The sequence below is a fragment of the Terrapene carolina genome, unplaced genomic scaffold (assembly GCF_002925995.2).
Source record: "Terrapene carolina triunguis isolate 2854851 unplaced genomic scaffold, T_m_triunguis-2.0 Scaffold95, whole genome shotgun sequence".
In the NCBI taxonomy this organism is placed as follows: domain Eukaryota; kingdom Metazoa; phylum Chordata; order Testudines; family Emydidae; genus Terrapene; species Terrapene triunguis.
Window position 1 is genome coordinate 5723134 of NW_020664446.1, and position 24530 is coordinate 5747663.

The 24530-nt window shown below is 41.1% G+C and overlaps 2 protein-coding genes across 2 annotated transcripts in view; one reads left to right on the top strand and one right to left on the bottom strand.

The window, feature by feature from the left end:
* Positions 1 to 4489, top strand: part of CFAP43 (cilia and flagella associated protein 43) — a 54064-nt gene extending 49575 nt beyond the window's left edge. Inside the window, exons 23-26 of the mRNA XM_026651140.1 lie at positions 853 to 1017; positions 3418 to 3498; positions 3602 to 3755; positions 4317 to 4489. Coding sequence (XP_026506925.1) covers positions 853 to 1017; positions 3418 to 3498; positions 3602 to 3755; positions 4317 to 4489 — 573 coding nt within the window. The remainder of the gene's footprint in view (positions 1 to 852; positions 1018 to 3417; positions 3499 to 3601; positions 3756 to 4316) is intronic.
* Positions 4490 to 6509: 2020 nt separating this feature from the next.
* Positions 6510 to 14938, bottom strand: SFR1 (SWI5 dependent homologous recombination repair protein 1). The gene is made up of 4 exons (XM_024213452.3): positions 14735 to 14938; positions 12544 to 12659; positions 8635 to 9027; positions 6510 to 7430 (listed from the first exon to the last, which is right to left on the bottom strand). Exons 2-4 carry the CDS (start codon positions 12637 to 12639, stop codon positions 7239 to 7241), a joined length of 681 nt encoding a protein of 226 aa, XP_024069220.2. The 5' UTR covers positions 12640 to 12659; positions 14735 to 14938; the 3' UTR covers positions 6510 to 7238.
* Between the last annotated feature and the right edge of the window lie 9592 nt (positions 14939 to 24530).

Below are 24530 nucleotides of genomic sequence, written 5' to 3' on the forward strand. Positions count from 1 at the left end.
GCTGTATTGCTCCTCCTTCACCTGGAGAACTCCCTTGCGAAACTCCCTGTTAGCAGCCCCTGTTCGCAAAAGCGATCAAGTGATCCGTCCCATCATCAACTCCCAGCTTCTGGCACTCAGAGGCTAGGGACACCCAGAGCATGGGGTTGCATCCCTGACCATCTTGGCTAATAGCCATTGATGGACCTATCCTCCAGGAACTTATCTAATTCTTTTTTTAACCCAGTTATGAGTTTTGGCCTCCACAACATCCCCTGGCAATGAGTTCCACAGGTTGACTGTGCATTGTGTGAAGAAGTACTTCCTTTTTTTTGTTTTAAACCTGCTGCCTATTAATTTCATTGGGGAACCCCAGTTCTTGTAGTATATGATGGACAAATATCACTTCCTTATTCATTTCCTCCACACCATTCATGATATTACAGACCTCGATCGTATCCCCCCTTATTCATCTCTTTTCCAAGCTGAAAAGTGCTAGACTTTTTAATCTCTCCTCATACGAAGCTGTTCTATACCCTTAGTCATTGTTCCCCTTCTCTGTACCTTTTCTAATTCTAGTATGTTTTTGAGATGGAGCAACGAGAACTGCATGTAGTATTCAAGGTGTGGGCATACCAGGGATTTATATAGTAGCATTATGATATTTTCTGTCTTATCTATCCCTTTCCTGATGGTTCCTAACATTGTTAGCTTTTTTGACATGAAGTCTGTCTGGACACCAGCCTCTGAAAAGGATTGCAGTGTGGCACATTAAAATTACTGAAATTAGAAATTGGGAGTCCTGTCCATCCTGTTACAGCAAAAAATTATTCCATAATCTATAAATTATGCTAAAATTAATCTCTTTTTCAGGCTCAAGGAGAAAAGAAAATTGCTAGCATGGTGGAAAGTAAAGACTTCTCTAAAGGGATATTTCAGCTGGAATGGGAACATAAAAAAATGAAGATGCTGATGGACGATCTAAACCAGAGGGCTCGGGATATTCAAAATCTGCATCTTTCAAGAGATCGCCAGCTAGTAAGTAACTCTGAAATTGAGATTTTTATCTGGAGAAAAGCTGCTGTCCATGTTTGTACCATTATTTGTATTCTTCAATTGTCCTACATCTACAGGGAAACCTAGCCCAAGCTAGGACAGCAATTTAACCTTAAGGACTAAATTTTGCTTTGACATTTGTGTAACTCTGAAGTCTTTGGAGTTGTACAGGTGTAACTAGGCTTGGGAAGATACGATTAAAATCATTAGTCAGTGGAAAATGTCAATTTCACCTGAGACTCAGAAAGAGAACCCCCACTCTCAAAAAAAAATCCATCAATAACAGTCGGCAAGTGCAGACTCCCCTCACAGGGTTCTGCGGTCACTGGCCCCGTGGCCATGCAGGGAGCCCTCTGCAGCTGTGCTGTCACAGGCCCACTCAATTACTCAGCAGTGGAGTTAGGGTGACCAGATGTCCCGATTTTATAGGGACAGTCCCAGTTTTTGAGTCTTTTTCTTATATAGGCTCCTATTACCCCCCAGTCCCTGTGCAGATTTTTCACACTTGCTGTCTGTATGGACCCTAAGTGGAGTATGCAGGACTGTCCCCTGGACCTGGCTGGGGGTCTCTGTTCTGCTGGACCGGGACCACAGCCTCCCCTTCACTTGGGTGTCTTGGGCCCCTCAGCCATGCAAGGAGCCTCTTGCAGCACTGCTATCAGTGCTACCCTAACCCCCCACTTAATTTCCTAAGAATATAAGAGCAGCCATACTGGGTCAGACCAAAGGTCCATCTAGCCCAGTATCCTGTCTTTGACAGTGGCCAATGCCAGGTGCCCCAGAGAGAATGAACAGAACAGGCAATCATCAAGTGATCCATCACCTGTTGCCTATTTCCAGCTTCTTGCAGAGGCTAGGGACACCATCTTGGCTAATAGATATTGATAGTCAAAATTATTTAAAAAAAAAAAAATTCTGTCAAGCCTAGGTGTAACTGAGGGCAGAATTGGTTCTAAACTCCCGCGTATCAATATTAGCACTTAAAGCAAGGAATCAGGATTTTACAGCCTTACGTAATTCATTTTTAAATAAAACACATTCTTGATCTTAAATGAAAGTTCTGAAGTGCCTCCATTTGGTATCTCACAGAAAATCACATTATTAGTGTGCTTTAAAAAAAAAAAAAGCAGCCACTTTTGAATTTTCTGATTTCAGAAGTGCAAAAAGAGGACTTTTAGGACTGATGCCAATAAAAGAACCAACAGGTACCCAAAAGGTGACTGTATGCTGGAAAGTTCCTGCAGCAAAATCACCAACAGAGCGTTGCTATTTGTTTGGGTGATCCCAAAAAGGCTTACCTGACCCAGGAAGTGGACAAGTCATCTACAAACATCTGATTGCTATTAGTCATGAGTTATTTAAGACTATTTTATGTTTCCCACCTGACAACAAGATCCTTGCAAACAATATGCTACCTATTGGGTCTCCAAGAGAAAGATTTTAATAAATTATCTAGAAAAAATACTGTGAAAGTAAAGTAACAAAATTCAGAACTATAAGGGGGTCACTTCATAAAGAAAAAGCATACCTTCTCAAAAGGTACCATCTGTTAGAACCATGCTTATGGGCTCTGTGGGACATCAGTCTCTGTCTAGCTAGATTAGGCAGAAACATTTTGCATTCTCCCCCATGAACATGGCTTGGGGAGTATATCACATCTAATTAATACAATGTAAATGGACTTAGCCAGCCTGGTTCTGTCACTGGGAGAAGGGATGGTAAAAGTGTGCCTTTGCTATGTAGAGCATAACCTCCAGAGCCTTAGTCACCAAAACCATTGGACTTTCTTTTAAGACCTCTACTCTTAAGCGTGTCTGTTGTTAGAAGCTGTAATCTCTTAAGACACTGAGGGCAGGTCTACACTAACCCCCCAATTCGAACTAAGGTACGCAACTTCAGCTACGTGAATAACGTAGCTGAAGTTCGAAGTACCTTAGTTCGAACTTACCTCCGTCCAGACGCGGTAGGCAGGCTCCCCCGTCGACTTCGCGTACTCCTCTCGTCGAGCTGGAGTACCGCAGTTGACGGCGAGCACTTCCGGGTTCGACTTATCGCGTACAGACAAGACGCGATAAGTTGAACCCAGAAGTTCGATTTGCTTGCCGCCGAACTACCGGGTAAGTGTAGACCTACCCTGAGTGTACTAGAGTTAACAATGCTAATAAATGAATACATGAATGCTTGAATAGAATGTTCTCAAGTACTCAAGCAGCATCTAAGAAATGTTCATTTTATGGTTTATAGAAATGCTTTGTGCTATGCAAAATTAAAACAAATGTTTTTTCTAACTTTTATATAGCTTGACTGCCAACCTAGGATCGTGGAATGGTTGAAACACACTCAGATACCTAGTAATCTGATTTCTCTCTTTTTATTCTGCAGTTCCTACGCATACTAAACTATGACAGCCGCATCACCCAACAGGTTTCAGTAATGGAGCAGACGCTTGGTGTGATGGATAAGGTAAATCCTAAATGTGTTGTACCTATTGAGTTCTTGGGGGTGGGCGGGCACAAGCAGCTTTAATAAAGTTGCATATTTGCTTTATTCAACTGGAAATGGACAGCTGCACAAGAAGAATGTGAAGAACCATCAGAAAGTATTTAAAGATCTGGAGAAGCGCATCTGTCTAAAGGAACAAGCAAACTACAAACTCAGCCAGGAGCTGCAAGAAATGCTTGTGTCTGTTTCAGAAAGGCGGCATATCTTTGAAGCAGCTGGTGAGTCACATTCTGTAGCACGCTTTAGGTCACACGTAAAAAAGACATTCATAAAATACATCTCCAAAGCTGGTCAGTTCTTCTTTCCATCAGCAGCACTACCGGGACAAAACACTGCCAGCAGCAGATTTTTGTTACGTTACATATACACAGATGGTATTGCCCTGCCTAAGAGAGCAATTTCAATATCCATCAGACACTAAGGATATGTCTAGACTTGAGATTTTTGCTCTTGTTGTAACCCAAGTTAATTAACTGTTGCTAGTATAAGTTAGTGAAACTCCATTGAAGTCATAAAACTATTCCCATTTGCATCAGCAGAGACTTTGGTACAATGCCTTTGTCCTCTCTAAAAAATAAATTCATCCCTCCTCCTCTCACCATTTGTGCCTGGGCAAAACAGAAGTAGCCATATATTGCAAGAGCAAAAATTTGTCCCCAAGTGTGAGCTCTTTTTAAAGTCTAGCCTTGTCACTGAAATAAGATAGGCCCTGGGGCAGGGCCTACAACAATAGATATTTTCTCTGATATGAACTATTTCTGATATTTTGCTTTGCACAGACACACAGCTGGTTTCTGAAAAAGCCGCAAAGGAGCATTACCAGGATATTGTGCAGCGACGACAGCTAGTGGATCTTGCAAAAGAACAGGCCGAAGAGATTTCAGTTCTTCAGGCAGAAGTTGAAAGGCTGAGAATGAGAACATTTCCCGCCCTTTTTGAAATGGAATATTAGCAGAAGGTTACTTCCACCAACATAGACACATACGAGTTCATCATTGCTTATCTCCTTTGCTTACCGTAGATACATCTCTCTACAAAAGAATTGATTTCTTCATTTACTCTTCTAAAATATTTTACTAGACTGAGTATGAAAGCTATTTTGTACCGTTTCTACCCAATTTTGGTGTGCCTGTTGTAAAACTGCAATTTATGATTTCATAGCTTAATGATAGACGCGTGTTTATTACTATAGAAATAGATATTTTGAACAAAACAGTCACCTTGTGTATTCTGTGGTCTGCAATGCATGTTCCTATGATGCCGAAGAATGGAAGCAATTCAGAAAACGCTGAATTGTATTTACTTAGGAAAAAAATTGCCAAGTAGTATAACTAAAAATAGTTTTGTTAAAAATCAATTACTAGTATGTGTGTTAAATGAAACCACAAATATACTGATTTAAAATAAAACAGTTCGTCATCATTGCTTCATGATACCATGATGACAGCAGCATTAGGTGCCCTTTACCTTGATTATATAATTTAAAAAAAAAAAAAAAAAACCCACAACGCTCCTGCTTCATTTAACTCCCAAGTCTTGAGTTCAGGATCCCATATTTTATCTCATTAGTTGATGCCATCGTACACTGAACAGATCAACGTCGGTTAACATCACAGGAAAATGCTCTCAGCACTGTTTTTACGTGTCTGTTTTTTCAATTGCTCTAATTGACATGATACACAATTCTGAACTTGGAAGGCTTGGTAAGTGAAGTATGAACTGGTATTCAAAACAGTTTTAAATTCTGGAAGATACAATTTAAGCCTATACCCACTGTTAATATTTTTGAATCCTAAAGAGTTGAACAACTTTTCATTTTTAAATCATTATTAGTTTCATCTTATTTCTGCTCTTAAATTTTATTCCACTTCACTGTATTTAAAAGAAAAAAATTTAACAGTCCTTAGATTAAATAAACCTTATTAGAGCTACCCTACTGGACTCTTCTTAAACAGTTCTTACTATATGCCCCACTAGTGGAGTCCAACTTCAGATGTGTTGGCATAAGATTTCTTCTCATACCACTTCTCTCCCGAAAGAGATGGGAAGCGGATAAAGAAAAGAGGAACCTTCAGTAAATTCTACCATGTGGTCTAAGATGGACCTGCACAGGAATTTCCTGCCATTACAATTTCCCCTGCACCTGTTCTAAATTGTTTCTTCTTTCATCTTTCCTAGGAAATATGCCTTAAGTCAGAGCCCCATTCCAAGGTGACATCACTAACAGCATTAATACTTTTGTTTAGCAAATACTACAGTTATCAAAACTTCTTGATTGCTGTTATTGCCTCCTTCTAGATTTGACTTCTGTTTATTGCTTTATCATTTTAACTATGATTCATAATTAGTCTAATTACCCCTCCATGGTTCTTCCCAGATTTCTTACCTCGTACCAAATCCTCATCAGGAGGCAGGGGTTGAATTCCAATCTAGCAGAACCGAAGAGCCCTGGGAGAGCAGCTACTCCCTTCTGGATGCCCCATCTTCTCACCCAAGCCACTGTATCAGCCCCTTCTTCATCTTAGTAACCACACAGATTATCAAAATGATTTAATAATAAACACTTCTTATATAAATTCCTAGTTAGCAGTAAAATTCACCCTATACCTTCCACCCAAGAGGGCTTTGCTGCAGAATTTAGGTCTCGTGTCACCTGATAGACAGGAGTGTGGTAATCTGGAACAGCAAAACGAAAATATACTACTTCTAAACTCAGATTTTTCCTGATTTCCCTGCAGGTACATCAGAAGTGTCTTAGTGTTGAGGAAGGGAGTATAAATTGTCACATGTACAATAAAACAAAGTTACAGCAGATTAGGAATCTGTACGTGTACAATGAATTGGTGCATTCTGGAGGTGTGTGGGGCAGTTGGGGTTCTTATAAATTTAAAATTAGATGAAGTGTGTTTCAAAGTAAAAAATAAGAAATTCAGTGAGGAAAGAAGCAGCTAAAATAAATGGATGGTCAAGGAGGAGATAGTCAACAGGGAATCAACTTCTCTCCCACAATCTCTAATTAACATAATAAAATACCACAAATTAGAACTAAAACGTAAGACGTAAAAAGGGGAAAATGGCTTTGGGATTTAAGAAGAATAATTGCAGAAAGGTAAATTAAATGCAGCCATTTAAATACATTAGACACAGTTCTGTTTTTGTTAAGCACCACAGAATATGTATTGCTTCTAGTATCACAAGAAATAAAGCCATGTACAAAAACTCAATATTGCTTCAGTAATTGAGAATATGCAATGTGTTTACACCTGAACTTAATCCTTAGAAAGCTCACAGCAATTGACTGGCAAATTGAAGAAACTTTCAGAATATGTATGTGTTGAATTCCTCAACATCTTAGTATAACTAGAAAAAACAGTTAAGTTGATCCCATTATATCAAACAAGAGAATGTACAGTGTAAAACTGATCAGAGAAGATGCAGCCCACTGTTTAAGTACAATATTACTAGATTTCATTTTCACATCCACTAATGGCAATTTTCTCAATGAGTAAGTTTCTGCCTAAGAGATAATCCTTTCCAGAAAATAACTGCCTCTTACAGCATATACATAAGCACAGTCTATTACAACAATCCACTACTGAAACAAACTATCATGATGGTTTAATAGTTATGATGCAATCAGTTTATATTTAATCTTTTCCGAAGACTATTTTTTTTATAACCGAAAACTTTGTAATTGTAAATTACATATCTGTAAAGTCTTCTTCTGTTCTGCTGTAGTGTAGTAACTTGTCTTCTAATCCAAAATTGTCTATCAACAGAGTGAGGCTCAGTTTATTGCCATCTGTAGACAAAGCTGACTGGAGTTCATAAAGCATCAACTGGGTGCTGCATCTCCATTTCGTTATCAAAGATTGCAATTCTGATGGGTTATTCTGAAATGGGGAGGGGGGAGGGAGAAAGGTTACTTACGGAGTTGCAGAAATTATAGAAAAACAATGTTTGGAACTTTACAGATATTTATATAACTTAATTAACTGAAAGAGCCCCAAAACAATTACAATAAAAAACTATATGCAGAGAGAATTTCTGCCTCCTCTGGGGTGGAATGCAACAATTACTTCTGTAGTGGTGCTGTCCAGGACAGGAAGTGGGAAAAACAGCCCACCCACTTAAAACTACAGTGGAAGCTTAGGTATGAAGAATGCAATTGAATTAGAATTTGACTCCTCATCTTCTACAAAAAGTTGCATGGATCTTTATCATCTACATATAGGATCTCTGCACTTTCAGCAGTACAACATCCACTAACAATGATGGGAAATTAAGTTGTAATCAAACAGAGAAGAGCTATCTCATGAATCAACACTGTTTTCAGCAATACCTAGGGCTGCATCAACATTGGCAGCATTCAGACCCAAGAACCTAACATGATGAAAAAAAGGCCTGTGTCTTGTCTACACTACAGCTTCTGTGGTTTTCTTTTAGTAGAGCTGTACTGTTGGCAAATTATACATCCGATTTTGTCTAGTGTAGACAAGACATAAGAATTGGTAGTCTCCCAGTCAAGTGCAAACACTTTTCACAATAAAAGACAGAGGTCAAGAACAGTTAAAGATGTATTTGAAATACACATCCAGTTTAAAAGTCATTTTTAAAGAGCTACATTATTATGCATTATTTTTTATTGCATTTCTTTTAATTTGGATGATGAAAACAGTATAGTCTTTCATTTTGGTTTCTCATCAGTTTCAATTTCAGGTTCTCATATATTAGTCCAATGCTGCAATCTTTAGGCTTGAAACATTACCAAGGAATATTTTTGTTTTAAAAAATATTTCTCCAATAGAATTTAAAAACACACAGAAACATTTCTATTAGAGTTGGTCACATTTTTTTGAATTTTGAAATTAAATTTAAAACAGGAAAACAAAAATAAATAAACCAACCAACTTTCTTCCCTGCTTTTTGACTAGCTCTAATTTCTACTGGTTTTAGGAGTTTATAAAAATGTCTTTTTACAGAACCAAAATTTGCCCTGAAATTAGGTCCCCCCTGCCTGGTCCCCATTTCAAAAAACATTAAAAGAGAAAAGATTTAGAGCTGAGATAGCGTGGCCTATTCAGAAACTCTTCTCACCTTGGATCTGTACATCTTGACCAGTTTGAGTCTTCGAAGCAGCTCTTTCTTCTCTTGGACCTGCTTCAACAATCTTAATTTTTCCTCAAGTAGTTCTTGTTGACTAAGGTCAGCCCCAAACACCACAGAGTGTGGGGAATTCTGAACAAGTCTGCAGCAATGTCTCTCCTGTACAGGACTACTTAAACTTGTATTTGCAGCACAGTTCTTCTCCAGGATTTCACAGCTATTTTGTAATCTGGAACAGGATTCTTTTGCCAACAGAGCCCCTTCTTCAGAAGTACTGTAATCTTTTTCTTCAATATCTACTTTAAGGCGTTTTGCCACAGTGAAACTGGAATTAAATGAACGTCTTGCTTTCTTTAATCGCTCCTTAAGTGTTGTGCTCATTGGCTAAATAAAATGACAAAGGAACAAAACAAAACAAAAAAGTCAAACAATATTTTTGCTAATATAAACTATTTGGGAGAAGTAAGAACAGAAGTGACCTTAATCTAAGTAGTCAGTTTACCAGTTCAATTTTTACAGTATATGTAAACCCCACTATGATGTAAATTTTCACAATTACCCCTACAGAGTTCACAAATGTGACTGAGCAGTTATCTTCCTCCTCTCACATGTATACCTACACACACTCACTCAGCAGCTAGTCGTAAGAAAAAGTTGTGGCTCCAATCTTCCTGACTTCATCTCTCAGGACCTGCTGTCCTTATTCAATGACTCCAGGAGAATTTTCTTTAAGAAAGGAAGTACAACTATCCTAATTGTCAAAATTTAGAAACTGTTACAGGTCAGTATGTTATCATCTCTGTAAAAAAATCTCAGCATGGAAATCTACTGCTGGAGACTTCAAAACTAGAGGGAACTCAAGATACCTACTGGATCAATAGCACAGCCTTTTCCCCCCCGTTTTAGTTTCACATATTGCTCACAATATGCGATGTACTTTCCAAATACAAAGCCTAGCATGAACTCCCAAATGTAGGGAAATTAATAGTTAAAGGAAAACTACAGTGTAATATATTAGATAGTACAATCACTATAAATATAATTATAAAGAAGTAAATTAATAAGTTTCTGGAAGTAAAAACCAATAATTTTTTTTTTTTTTAAACCTCTGCCTTCATGACCAGTTCATGATGCAAAGTAGGACTGAAGGAATCCTTTCCTCCACTGGACAGCACTGCAAGTCAAGCATTTCAAAGTTATTTGTAAGGCAGATCCCCTATTTTTTTTGTTTAAGGGAAAAAAACATAAATCTGTAAGTACTAAAAAAAAATTAAATGATAGAATTTGGCTTCTAGTAGCTTTGAAACGGTTTTCGAGTGTTTTCTACTAGGAACATTTTTGCGCGTCTATTCTGCAGGAAAGAAAGCTGCCTCACTGACTGAATGTAAACACAGATATGTCTAAATACTACTTTAAAAATCAATTCGACATATATTCTTATTATGAGCCTGATTTTGCCACCCTGACTCAAGTTGAGAAGCACTCAAAATCCAAATGGGACTACTTGCACAGTAAGGTACTACTCAACATGTGTACGATAGCAGAATTGGACCATACTAAATTAATTTAAATTGACGTAATTTAAGTTGACTGATGCAAACATAATATACTCCTGGGGGAATTCTGCGCCACTGTGCAAGCACAGAGTTAAGGTCCCCTGAAGATTTTTTTCCCTCCTGCAGAATAATTGATTCTGATGGGGAGGCAAAGGGAACCGCAAGAGAGGTCATGCTGCAATTACACCTTTCACCCAACAGGGGCTAATGTGGTGCCAGAAAAGAGGGCGGCTGGCTAACAGGCTGGAGCAGCCAACCCTGGAGAGGAAGGGGGCAGAGGCTGCCTTCCTCACAGCACCCTGCCCACAAGGCCAGGTGAGGAGACACGGATTATGAGGGAGACAGAGTGGTGCTGCTGGGGAGGGGTTTATACAGACTGGGGTTCAGAAGGGCTAGTGGGGTGATAACACTGTGCCAGGGGCTGAATGAGAGTGGGGGTGCAGAGCCATATGGGGCTGGGAGGAGTGGGGGGGGCTGAGTGGGTTTGCAAGGATACATGGGGACATGTGCAGATATGCCCAGCTGAAAGGGAGAGGGTAGGGGTCAGCCAGGGTCTGCACAGGGGAGGCTCCCCAACTCCATAACAGTCCCTCCCCTGTTATTGTGTATTTTGACAAATAAAATATGCAGAATTTTTAAAATATTGTGCACAGAATTTTTAACTTTTTGGCCCAACGCTTTTAATTTTTTGGCCCGACATTCCCCCAGAAATAATAGGCATCCTCCTCTCTGTTGCAGTTCTCCAGCTGTAATGATTATTCCAGGTAGCCAGTCCTCAGATTTCTGTTCCATCTGAAACAAGCAGTACCACTATTTCTACTATATCAATCATTGAACATCACTGGACCTCATAGATGGTCATCAGAAGAATCAAATAAGTGTCAGGCCTGAGGCCAAGAGCTGTTTCTATACCAAACTGCTTTTTAAAGTCCAAGGCCACCATTTTAGAGTGGTTATGGTTTTGAGTGTTTCAGTGTTAGAGTAACCAATCTGAGGCACATTACAGGGCTTAATTTCAGAAGGTGGATGCTCAGCACTTTCTGAAAACCCAAAGTCACTGAATTCAAAAATCACTAGTCATCCTTAAAGATCTTTGCCTAATATTTTATATCCTTATAAAATATTTAAATTTTGAGAAAACCCAAACAATATAGTTAAAAGACACTTATCACAATCTGACCCTATGCTGGCCAGGCCCCTGTTTTAATGTGTGCCATGGTCAATTTAACATCACCAAACGGTGCATGCAGGGGCATTACATCAGAGAAGGAATAGGCAATGTAGAACTGAACATCATAAGACCTAATACATTGCATTTCCATTTTGTATAGAGTTTTCCATACAAGCTGTGCTCCAAACTTAGAGTTAAATACCACCAATTTGATTTCAGGTGTGATTTGAAAACAGATGGGAAAGTCAGCAAGGAAAGCTGTCAGATGCAGCGAAGGATAATGCTGTTATAACTGTGGTAAGACTGTGACGTGACAGACTAAGCTAGTGCTAAGTGAGCAAAGGGGGGCAAGGTCAGGAAGAGTGGGCTGGAGCAAGGGCGATGTGATTGCATTATTCTGTATGTGTCAAAGTACACCTCTACCCAGATATAACACGAATTCGGATATAACGCGGTAAAGCAGTGATCTGGGGGGGGCAGGGCTGCGCACTCCGGCAGATCAAAGCAAGTTCGATATAACGCAGTTTCACCTATAACACGGTAAGGTAAGATTTTTTGGCTCCCGAGGACAGCGTTATATCGGGGTAGAGGTGTATAGGCAGAAGCAGCAGCAACATTCTGCATATGCTGGAGCCTAGAGAGCTGAGACTTGGAGTCTTTTGTACAGATGGGAGGAAGGATTAAAAAAAGTGAGTTTAAATAATGTCCTGAAATATCTTTATAAAGGTTTCTCTCACTTCTTAGCTCAGCATTCAGGGTGTTCCGCATTTAATGCATGTCAGAATCAAAGCACACACACACACCTCTACCCCGATATAACGCGACCCGATATAACACGAATTCTGATATAACGCAGTAAAGCAGTGCTCCGGAGGGGTGGGGCTGTGCAATCCGTCGGATCAAAGCAAGTTCGATATAACGCGGTTTCACCTATAACGTGGTAAGATTTTTTGGCTCCCGAGGACAACGTTATATTGAGGTAGAGGTGTTCTTAGAGAACATTACCCATTAATTTTAATTCTGGGCATAAACTATCTGTTCCCACATATGTTCTGCCAAAGTATTTCATGGACTGCCAAACATCAAGTAAAGTTTGCTTACCATTGGTGTTGCAATACCTAGCTACAATGGGAAAACTTCACTAATAGAATGGCATATAAAAGGTTTTCATACCTTTTTCCCTGAGCCAGTGCTCTGAGGAGCTAGTGTCCCACGGTCCTTTGGAGTACTGCACAGTGATGTTGATTTGTCTAACAATGGTGTTTCCATCTTGAGAACAAGTTAATATACTGTAGAAATAATACAGAAACATATTAATATGCAGAATAGACATCTGACTTGTCAAGTCAGATCCTTTTCCCTCTGCTTAAGGTTACAATGTGATGAAATAGGACCACCAAGTGGCCAGGGAAACAAATTAAAAGCAACGTTAAGAAAATACCAACACTAGGCTATTTTCCAGTTGTTCAGTTTACAAAGTCATCTATTTATATAGAGCCTTATTCTGCCAACCTCATTTCCACGGAATTGTACACTGCTCTGTGAATAGCCCTCTTGATTACAATAGGACAAATGGCAGTACTACTCAGTATAAGGTTGACAAAACCTGGCCTTTATTGTTAAGTTTTGTCTATTTATTTGTCGCTTTGGTGTTCATGTAGGATTAGAAATAATGTACTGTGTAGAAAGAAGAAAAATAAGAATATAAAATTAATATGGTTTCCAGTCTCCATCATCAGCCTCCATCATTTGCACCAACACTGGTGGGCGCCCTCAAACTCTCCAGAGGCAGTGGCATGTATTTATAAAGAAACGGAATCCATTATCATATGCTCGGAAAAGGCTAGATCCTGCCATATCTTACTCATATGCATAATCCTCACTGCAAACAGACACCCCATCAACTTCAAAATTTGAGCAATTCTTACTACTTGTCTGAGTAAGGATTACTCCTATGAGTAAGGCCTTGAAGAATCAGTCCCTCGGTTTGGCTATTTCTCAATTAGACATAAAAGGTTGCTAAGAGACACAGGATTTTTATTGTTCAACTGTACAAGCAATTAAGATTTTTTTTTAAAATAAAACAATTATATATACAGGGTCTCTGAAAATAATCTAGTATCTTATTTGAAGTGTGATCCTTTTAGGCATGCCCCATGGATAAATATATTACTCATGCAACTAGAATTTTTAGATTAAAATGAAGCTGCCCCAATTTGCTCAACAAAGCACGCTGATTAACATGGTAAGAAGTACTTCTCCGTACATACCAACTTTACATTGATTTGACAACATTTAATTTAGTTTATGCAGTGTAGTGTAGCTGTGTTGGAGGATATTAGAGAGACATGATGAGTGAGGTAATATCTTTTATTGGATCAACTTCTTCTGAAGTTTTCTTCTTCTGAAGAACAACAGAAGTTGGTCCAATAAAAAAAAATAATAACTCACCCACCTTGTCTCTTTAATTTAGTTTGGCATTTTTGAACCACCTGCTAATGCCCAACATGCAGCTGGAAAGTTGTCAGTTATGCCTTCCAATGCCTGGAGACTGATATTAGTTTAGAAACAGACTAGAGAAGCCTTTTAAAGTTAAGGGTATTTAAACAAGTTACATGAGTACTGTAGTGTAAGATTACGTAAGGTACCATCTCCCCACAGGCTGAGGGCACCAAAGCTGCAGCTCTCCAAACCCTTACTGTCTTAAAGAACGAGCTACAAGGGAATCCAGTTCAGGTCTGCGTGGCTGCATAGACAAGGTACTAGCCCTTATTTGTCTTACTGCTAAATCAAATCCATGTTACCTTGTCATTCAAGATTCAGCACATAGTATTCTATTTTAAGTTAATTTTTTTAAAAGGCTGTAAATCATGTGTCTTAGCAAATGGGTAGCATTTGCTGAATGTAACAGTGGTAAGTTATTTTCAGAGCACAGCAGTAAGTTACTTCATAGTTTAAGCAAGAGGCTAGGAAAAATTCACATCATACCTATACAATATTTCACAGGTAAGTAATAAGTCTCTCCCCACTAAGCAACAGAACATTTTAAAACCTGAAAACAGCCTTCAACAGAGCTCTCAATGTCTTTCTGAAATCCAATGGCCCACTGTTAGCCTTTACACAGGTTACTTTTCTTCAAGAAATCATTTATTCTACTAACAAAAAGTTTCCAAGGGTGCCATGGGGTCAGCATGCATCTGTAATTCCACTTCTCCACAGGTCTCTGCAACTCTGCCCTGCACAGTGAGAATCCTCCCCTTATGAATCAGGATCAATTTTTTTCCCCATGCAAAAACACCATTTAACATATAAAAACAGCATCTTCCACTGTAAATGGAACCACTGGGAAGGAGGAGAGCGGTACCTTTTCCTCAGCTCTGCCACTGACTCGCAGTGAGGCCTTGGGCAAGTCCCTTCCGTGCCTCAGTTTCCCCTAATGCACAACAGAGATAATGCTGTTTACTTTGCGAACAGCTTTGAGATATAGCGGACAAACATATTATAAGAGCTAGTATTAATATCATTTCATGCAGAGTGAGCTTTGCGCCCTGATTAACCAATGCAGAGCTACGGGGTAGCCCATAGGCAGGGTCAGTGCTCTCAGCAGTCCGTCTGACATGGGGTAACCCCCCCCCCATCCCCTGCAGGGCACAGCCCCCTCCCAGGCAATACTGGTGCTGGCTGGGGGAGGGGGGAAGAATCACCCCATTAACACGGGGTAACCCCCCCATGCTGCCATCCCTTGCAGGGCACAGCCCCCTCCCAGGCAATACCGGTGCGGGGGGGGGGGGAAAACCCCCCCTTAACACGGGGGAACCCCCCCCCCCCCCCCCCCCCCGCGGGGCCCAGCCCCCCCCCGGGCAAACCCGGGGCGGGGGGGGGGGGGGAAATCACCCCATTAACTCGGGGCCGGGCCCCTCCCACCACGTCCCCGGAGAGGTGGGACTCGAAGGGGCTGGACTAGCCCCCGGGAGCTGGGGCCTGACCCCCAGGCAATGGGGGAGGGGTGGCTGAGGTGACCCCCACCGCTGCGGGGGGGAGGGGCTTTCCCCTCGGTACCTCACGCTCCTCAGCGGGCCACGCGCCCGCCCGACTCTCGCTCGGTCGGGTTCAAACGGCTCCAATCCAATCTCCCGCTCGAGGGGAGGAGCCGCGTTTGAGGCGGACGCGGAGAGGAAGGAGCGGTCGGGCGCGTGAAGGAAAGAGAAACTCCGAGCCCGCTCCCCAGGGGGAGATACACGGCGTGCGGTCGGGCGCGCGAAGAGAAACTCACGGCCCGCTCTGCGGAGTGGGCCCCGGATGGGCGTGGCCAGAAGGGAGAAAGACTCCACTCTCGGGCGGGCGGGAATGAAGAGAGGCGTGTGCACACACAGGGGAGGGAGGAGGGTTGTGGAGCTGCCTGGCCCAGGCTGATTGGGGAGACAGGGAGGGGATTTCAAAATACCTAGAGGGGGAATGTAGGGTCTTAATTTCTAGCCCCCCCAGCATCATGCAGTGCCCCCAAAACCAATGGGGACACCCCACACCCCCTTCCTTCCAAGCCAGGTAGCTGGTTATTCCATGACATAGTGGCAGTATCAAGTCATGCAGCTGGGTGAATAATTATACCCCTATTCCCAATGGACAACTAGTGGTGCACTCACTCAGCTTCTCAGTTGGTCTATTGCCCGCCCCAAATGCCAGCAGGGTTCTGGATGTTTCATTGACAAAACTGGCCCAGGGCAAATCCCTGAAAGTCGATGAGCTTCTCCCTCACGAAAATTTTATTAAGATGATGTTAGAAAAAAAAAGGGAACAGAGTTTGAGCATAGAAGTTTCTGGTTATCAGGGAATAACGTACAGATTATCGAGGGTGCAAAGTTTGGCTTAAGATCAAGTGGCATAAGGAATACATAATCTGCAATATCCCCGATTGGGAGTAAAAGGTTGATGGGTCAAAGTACAGGCATTGAGATATGAGGGTATCAAGTTCATAGAGTGGCTATGTTCGGGTGTGGAGTATAATGAGTGGATATGATGAGGAGGATGGATTGACCGCCTGAAAACGAGTCCCAATGGGAAACCATCTCTGCTCCTTCGGCCTGAGGGCCGATTCTTGGGGCAGACCTGACAGAACAGACAAGAGATAGTGCTACCACCCCCTACGCACATAGTGAGTCTAAAAAATATCCCATGGAAAGGAGGAGAGAAGAAGTTCAAAAGAAACAAAAGTGTAAAGACAGGAGCAATCAGATTTTCCTAAAGTCAAAGCTAAATGAAATCACTCCCATGCATCCGAAGAAGTGGGTATTCACCCACGAAAGCTCATGCTCCTATAACTCCGTTAGTCTATAAGGTGCCACAGGACTCTTTGCTGCTTTTACAGATCCAGACTAACACGGCTACCCCTTTGATACTTGAAATCATATGCCGAGTAAAGAAAAGAGAATATGAAAAAAACTGAAAATAAAGCAGCATGATTGGAAAAAAGGGCTTTGAGAGGCAGAAAATAGGGATAGTTAGGCCGTAAAGGGAAAATCAGAAGACCAAATAATTTTTAAAAGGAAGTAAGTGAGAGATGGACACACATCTTTCCTCACACCAAAAATTGATCGCAATATTGAAGTAGTCTTCTGTTGAAGAGCAAACAGCCCAAAACAGAATTCCACTTGCCCAGTTTAAAATTAGATTTAAGAATGGCTATGCATCTAGTTGGTAGCATCTAATGGCAGAACTAGCCACTAAACTGTGCATACTTTTTATATCACTGCACCCTGCATAAAGTTCTCTCAGTTCCGTGCTCTGGTATTCTGCTCTCCCCCTTTGGGTGTAGATCTCTCAATGACATCAGAGCAGAATCTTGTATCCCATCAAATAAAAAAAGTTCAAGTGGAATGTTATTCTTCAACCACATGAATTTTTACTTATCATTTGAAGGGATCTTGCCACATCTGGTAAGCCCAAAATGTGACCTATGCCTCTTGTATCTGCAATAAAAATCATCTAATCATTTTTGAAAATATGTTAAAATCTGTCTCTTTAGATCTACAATGAAAGTTGTGTGTCATGTTTTAGCAAAACTCCTAATACAACTGCACTTTTCAAGTGGGTGGAAATTCAAACGTACAGTAACCATATAGTATGTCTCAAAGTTCTCAAGAAGTCTTCTTCCGCCTTAGTGATGATAACTTTTTTAGATTACTCACTCTTTGTTGTGCAGACATCCTGATATTTCAGTTGCACAAGATGAACAGAGTTTTAGATTTTAGATATTTTTAACTGCTAAGATTCCATTAAGATTTTACAAGAACCTAATGTGAAACATGTAGATACGCAGCAGAAGCATTATATACTTTATTATTATTACAGTAGTGTAGCACGTAGTAACTGCAACTGAAATCAGGATTCTGTTGTGCTAGGTGCCTATGCATGTAGAAAGTAAGACACCGCTGCATGTCCAGAAGAATTTACAATCTAAATAGACTAGACAAAGGGTCTGAGAAAAGAAATATTATCCCTATTCACAGACAGGGAGCACAGCTTGGTACGTAAGAACATACTTAGTTCCCCTGAAGTCAATTGACTTGCCCAGGGTCACACAGGAAGTCTGTGGTAAAGCTGGGAACTGAACTGCAATCTTTGTGCATCCCTGTCCAGGCCCTTAATCATAAAACCACCTGTCCTAATGGTTAGTATGGCTATTCAGTACTTCAGGGTAGCAAGAGGGATAAAACCAAAATCTTCCTGCTTGAAAAGAACATGTTCCTATTACTTGAGTTAGAGGAGACTCTTCATGATCTCTTACCGGTATTATAGGGTTTATGGCACATTGTAGAACACTTCTAGTTGCATCCAGTAGAGGCACTGCAACATATACAAAACTAGCCATCTTATTACAATATGCTAAATTATGAATTAATAGTGGCTATTGTTTAATTTTATTTTTTATTTCATAAGCAGAATTATTTTGTTTAAGCAAAACAAGAGAGAGGAATGAAGTGAATTTGCAGGACATTCTTCACCAGATTATAACAATTTTGAGGTCTAATTGCAGAATATGATATTGTCCCTTGAACCTCTTCAGGGATGCTTTGTTGCCTAAAGAGCAAAGGACCATATGTACCTCCAATTTAGTTTCCTCTGTTCCTTGGCACTTTAATACATTAAGTGCCATCTGACTCTTCTCTCTCCAATGTATACCAGTTTACCCCAGAATCTGACTGTACATGTTCAGAGCACTGTATGACATGATCGCTTGTTAATCTTACATTCCTAAGAAAACACTAACATTCAAACACTGGCACTGATTGCACAAGAGCATCACCATAAGAGCTTATATAGTCCATAGTAGCAAAACAGTTAATGTTTGTGAGATATGTAGGGCATAAATAATAAATAATCTAGACCCAGGATTTAGAGGACCCAGATTGAATGTCATGGATTCTGCATTCTAAAAGTTCCTGCATCATTACAAAGCCTATTTTGAAACCAGTTGCAAGGCAGAAAAGCTAGGATCTTCCCCATAAGTCTTGTTGATGGGTGATGCTGATGTTATTCAACATACTGAGCAGCAAGTCCAAATCCATGCATAGGTTAACCCCTGTTCTAATTTTCTGAGATCAGTAGGTCTTATGGAAAGCCATATGATTTATCCTGACACATAAAGCACACTGCACACTCTGCATATTTTCTATAGCTGGAGGCAGTAAGGTGGAGTGTTTTTATGTGCTCAACCACTAGCTGCTGCAGAAATTTCCAAAGTTCTTCCCATTACAGTGTCAGCCTAAGGCTGTGTTTTCACTGGCTGCACAGGTCTGAATAATATTTTCTCCTTGAAAAGTGTTCTGACTTGTTTATACCCATACGAGTGTATTAAAAGATGACTTTATAGGCCACATTCATGGAGTTGTACAAGCTGATACCAGGTCTAAACTTGACTAAGTGGGTCAGAGTCTGCTCTCACAATGGTGTAAATGGGTAGCAATTCCACAGAGATCAATGGAACGACAGTGTAGGACTAACACAAGAGCAGAATCCCACGTTCTCTGTTTTGGGTTTGAAGTTTGTTTGGGGCTTCTTTAAAATACTCTTCAATTTCATAAGAGATCCTTCCTGGAAAGAAAAACAAGTGTAATTTACTATAGCTGTGAGGCATTGCAACTCCTGATTAGAAAGGATAATCTAAATGCCAGCTAAAATGGACTTCCTGATTCCTATTACTGCTTTACCTCAGAATACCTAAGTGGGTGATGCCAGGTGGTAATAACAGGGAGTAGCAGCAGACTATGCCTTCTCTTTCTGTGTTTGTGGGATTTTCTCTGGCGTGGACATGAAAAAAATTATGAACATGTTTGAAGTCTTTACAAGATTTTAAAAGAAGAGACAGGGAAGGGAAACAATAAACAGACCTCCAGTGTTTCTGTGCTTGGCAGGGAACTGACTGAGCATCATTTTAGGAAAATTCAAACCTCTCACATTTTAACTTCAACCCTTTGCCCAAACTAGGCACCAAGCTACAAATGTTGACGCTTGTGATGGTCTAAGCATGTTCTTGTTGTGTTAAAGATATTTGGTAGATGTTGGTTTGATTAAGAAAGGTTCAGCTTTTGCATTTTAATTCACAGCCCAGGAAAATGTTAAATCTTAGTTTTGCATTCTGCTTTCAAAACTTACTCAAAAACAAAAAGTGGCATTTCTGGGGGATGACCCAATGGATATTCCCTGGGGTAACTATGTGAGAAACAAAGCTTTGGCTTTCAAGCTTGACCCTTGTTTCTTTACTTCCTTGAGCATAGATTTCAAGGCCAAAAGGGACCATTATGATCATCTAGTTCAGCAGTTCTCAAACTGTGGGTCAGGACCCCAAAGTGGGTCACAATCCCATTTTAATGGGGTTGCCAGGGCCAGTGTTAGACTTGCTGGGGCCTAGGGCCGAAGCCTGAGAAGCCCACCACCCGGAGCCGAAGCCAAAGCCTAAGAGCTTCAGCCCTGGGTGGCAGGGCCCAGGGTTACAGGCCTCCCGCTTAGGGCTGAAGCCCTGGGGCTTCAGCTTTTGCCCACCCGCCCAGAGTGGTGGGGCTCAGGCTCTGGCTCCGCCTCCCCCACCCCAACCGGGGCAGCTGGGCTTGGGCAGGATCAGGCTTTGATCCCCCATCCTGGGGTCATGTAATTTTTGTTGTCCGAAGGGGGTCACGGTGCAATGAAGTTTGAGAACACCTGATCTAGTCTGACTTTCTATATATGCTCAAATAAATTCGTTAGTCTCTAAGGTGCCACAAGTACTCCTGTTCTTTTTACGGATACAGACTAACATGGCTGCTACTCTGAAATATATAACACAGGTCACAGAACACCCCAAAAATAATTCCTTTTGAACTAGAGCACATCTTTTAAAAAGACATCTAATCTTGATTTTGAAATTGACAGTGATGGAGAATCCGTGACCTTTGGTAAATTGTTCCAATGGTTAGCTAGTCTCATTGCTAAAAATTTACTCTTTATTTCCAGTCTGAATTTGTCTAGTGTCTACTTCCAGCCTTTGGATTGTGTTATACCTTTCTCTGCTAGATCGAAGAGCCCATTATCAAATATTTGTTCCCCATGTAGATACTTTTAGGCTGTGATCAAGTCACCCCTTAACCGTCTCTTTATTATGTTAAGTAGATGGAGCTCATTGAGTCTGTCCCTATAAAACAGGTTTTCTATTCCTTTAATCATTCTCATAGCTCTTCTCTGAACCCTCTCCAATTTATCAAAATCCTTCTTGAATTATGGGCACCAGAACTGGACACAATATTCCAGAAGCAGTCACACCAGTGCCAAATACAGAGGTAAAATAACAGCTCTACTCCTACTTGAGATTCCCCAGCTTATGCATCCAAGGATCGCATTAGCCCTTTTTGCTACAGTGTTTTATCAGGATCTGAAAAAAGGACACTTGCAATCTGCTAACCCTCTGTGGGAGTTGCTGCTTTATATTGCTCTTCATTGATGTAGGAGCAACATTAATGTGCTCTGAAAGGCGTCCCATCCGACATTCCTCAACCAACCAAGATCACCATGACATGAGACCTTTGGAGAGGCCTGGGTGAAAAACCAGGAGAACAGAGTCTTCATTGAGGATAAAATCAAGGGACTTGCAGTCTATCTTTGGATTTTCTGTAGCACCATAATATCTAAGCAATGCCCAGGTAGATTGGCACAGACCCTAATGGATTTCATGGAGTCTTTTGATCTTCTCACATCCCTAGTCTAGGAGATTGTTATTGGGATTCGTAAAGTCTAAAAAGTCTTGCCTATTCTTCGAAATTCACACCTTGCTGACAACTGGTGTAGCTCAACTGCTGCAGGACATGGTTTAACAACAAGTGTAAATAAGGGCAAACTGTGTCCACTCTTGGTTCAGCTGCAGTTAGCAATGGGTAATTTTCATAGTGTGTACAAAGCTATAGAGTGCTGCACCTCCCTACAGTACTGCAGTGTCAGCAGCAAGCAAGATTTAAAAATGCACACCTTGTTATTAAAAAAAAATAGATCGATTACCCGAGGCTACAGAAAGACATGTGGTCATAAAACTTAAAAAATAAGAAATGTGTCCTTTTTTTGAGACATACCGAAAATTTGGCTTTCAAGGGCGTTGTGTCTACGCAGATAGTTGACTAGAAAGGCTTCGTTTAAAGTAAAAAGGGGCCAAGGTGTCAGATAGTGGCTACTTTGAAATCTTTAGGCATGTCTCACAATGTTAAATATTCTGGAAGAGAATAGTAAATACAGACCACTGCCTGGGACTTCTCGCTGTTGGAGTTGGAGGGGGACATGAGGGGAGTTGCCCCCCAAGCAGTATATGTTGGCAGAGTAGCAGCCAGTGATGGCCCCCGCCCAGGGCTGGAGAAGTCCAGCACTGCCGGCAGGTGGCAGAGGACAAACTGGAGCCACCGGCCGGTGGGCAAGGAGAAGGGCCTGGCCCTGAGAGATGGCAGCTCCCAGGGCGGCTGCAGGAGGCATTACCTTCTCAGCAACAAATTTAGGGACAAAATCCCACAGAAAAATATCAAAATATTTAAAATCATTTCTTTCGGTGCTAATTTAAAAATGAAAGAAAGAATTGTGAAAAATGGCTTCTGAGTTGTTTTATCAATTCAAATTGAAAACCCTTCCTAATATGTATCGTGAGCCCTAATAGAAAGGTGATAGTCACTACAGAAATGAAGATAGAAATTCAGGGCTGCATCACTGGATTTAAGTGATTAGTTATAAGACTACTAATTTGTATTACTGTCACACTTGCAATCTAATAGGACATATTTTAAGGAGACGCCAACATCAGCTATCATTTTTCTGAACCTTGGGAATGATCTTTGTGACACATAAGTGAATGACAAAACTGTTGATTTCAGTGGGAGCAGGGCTGGTCTCCCATTCAGTAAAATAACTGAAAAGTAAGTGATTTCATGCAGGGCCATATGCTGTACTGATTGATGTCAGAAAGAGGGCAGCATATGGCATGCAAGTAATGGTACTGTTATTTGTGCTGCTGAGACCCTGGAACTGCATCTTATTGAGTTAGCATCAGCATTTCATACTGTGTTCAATATGTCTGAGTGTTTAGTCCCTAAAATGTAACCGACCTAGCTATCTCAGCATGAAGGAAACTGGAATATGGATGAAGAGTATCTGTCTTAAATTGAGCTCAGGGAAGCCTGACATGACACTGACAGGAAGAGGGAAATTCTCGGGTAACTGGCAAACACTGCCACATCACCCTTCATTGAAGACATTTTCCCATCAATAGCAAAGGTAGTGCACAGTCTGGGGATCATGCTGGGTTGATCAGTGACCCTAGACACTCACATAGGGACAGTCACCCAAAGACCTTTTATCTGACTCTTCCTCTCTGCTAATAGCGTGGCCATAGTACTTCGTGTGTACATCACCTCCAGGCTGCTCTAGTGCAGTTCTTAATTCATGGGACTACATAAGCAGCTCACAGAAAATCTACAGCTGTGATTCATGTAGCAGCCAACACCCTGAATGAGTTGAGCTGAAGCCACCATATTATGCTGGTGCTTCATAGATTGCACCTACTCGCCACTCACTGTCAAACCCATTTCTGAGTTCTGGTACTGATCTATCAAGCCTTTAAAATGGGATGGAACCATCATACATCAGGGACAGCCCCTCCCTCTACGGCTCATTACAACAGCTCCACAATAAAACTGATACTGCTTAGGTATGAACTCAAGGGAGCCTGGGCCTAGCTACTACAGGGATAGGTGCTTTAGAAATGCTCACGATCAGTCTTATCTCTTCTCCCTTGTCTCTACCTTTCATTTCTCCCTCCCTCTTCTATTATTTCTTCAATTCTGTAAAGCAGTTCAGGATATAATGGGGATGAAAGACGTTATACAACATCGTACAGAAAACCTCAGTGTGTTGTTGAGCTGACACATGACCCTTTTATTGTGAATATGAGCCCATGTGTTCCACCAAACATGTGAGCCCTGGTGCTCTGTCATATTTCACAAGGAGGCCTGAGGGGTGTAGTCAGTCAGTGATTCAGTCTTAACCCTCGGGTGTGTCTCTAGGAGAACAACATTTGAGGAAGGCAAAGGAAATAAAGACATTGCTCATGGTTATATCTTTGCTCAGAAATTTATTGCTTTCTTTTTCTAAGCAGGGCTATAAACAAGAACTATCCTTAGGGCTGGTGATAGAGAAGTTGGAAACCTGCAGAGTCATAACATATTGTATCGTTAGTGTTGAGTTTGGAAAGTCACATCCCAGTTACACCCAAAATAAGTTTTACTCTCTGGAAGCTTATTTTTTAAAAAAAGCAGAAAACATCATGGGCCAACTTCCTCTCTGATGTAACTAATGCCATGGGCGTCAGTGAAGTTTCACCAGCCCCACCAATTTGAAGATAGTCCTCTAAACCTTGGAACCTGAGCAGAGAGGAAGGAAGGGAAAGTAAGATAAAGGGTTCTTCAAATGTTTTTCTGCCATAGGAAGAAGTTAAAGAAGAAACGTAGTTCACTCCAGAAACCCACAACAGAAATTAAATAACTATAAAATAGTAAAAAGAACAGGAGTACTTGTGGCACCTTAGAGACTAACAAATTTATTAGAGCATAAGCTTAAGCTTTCGTGGGCTACAACCCACTTCTTCCGAAGAAGTGGGTTGT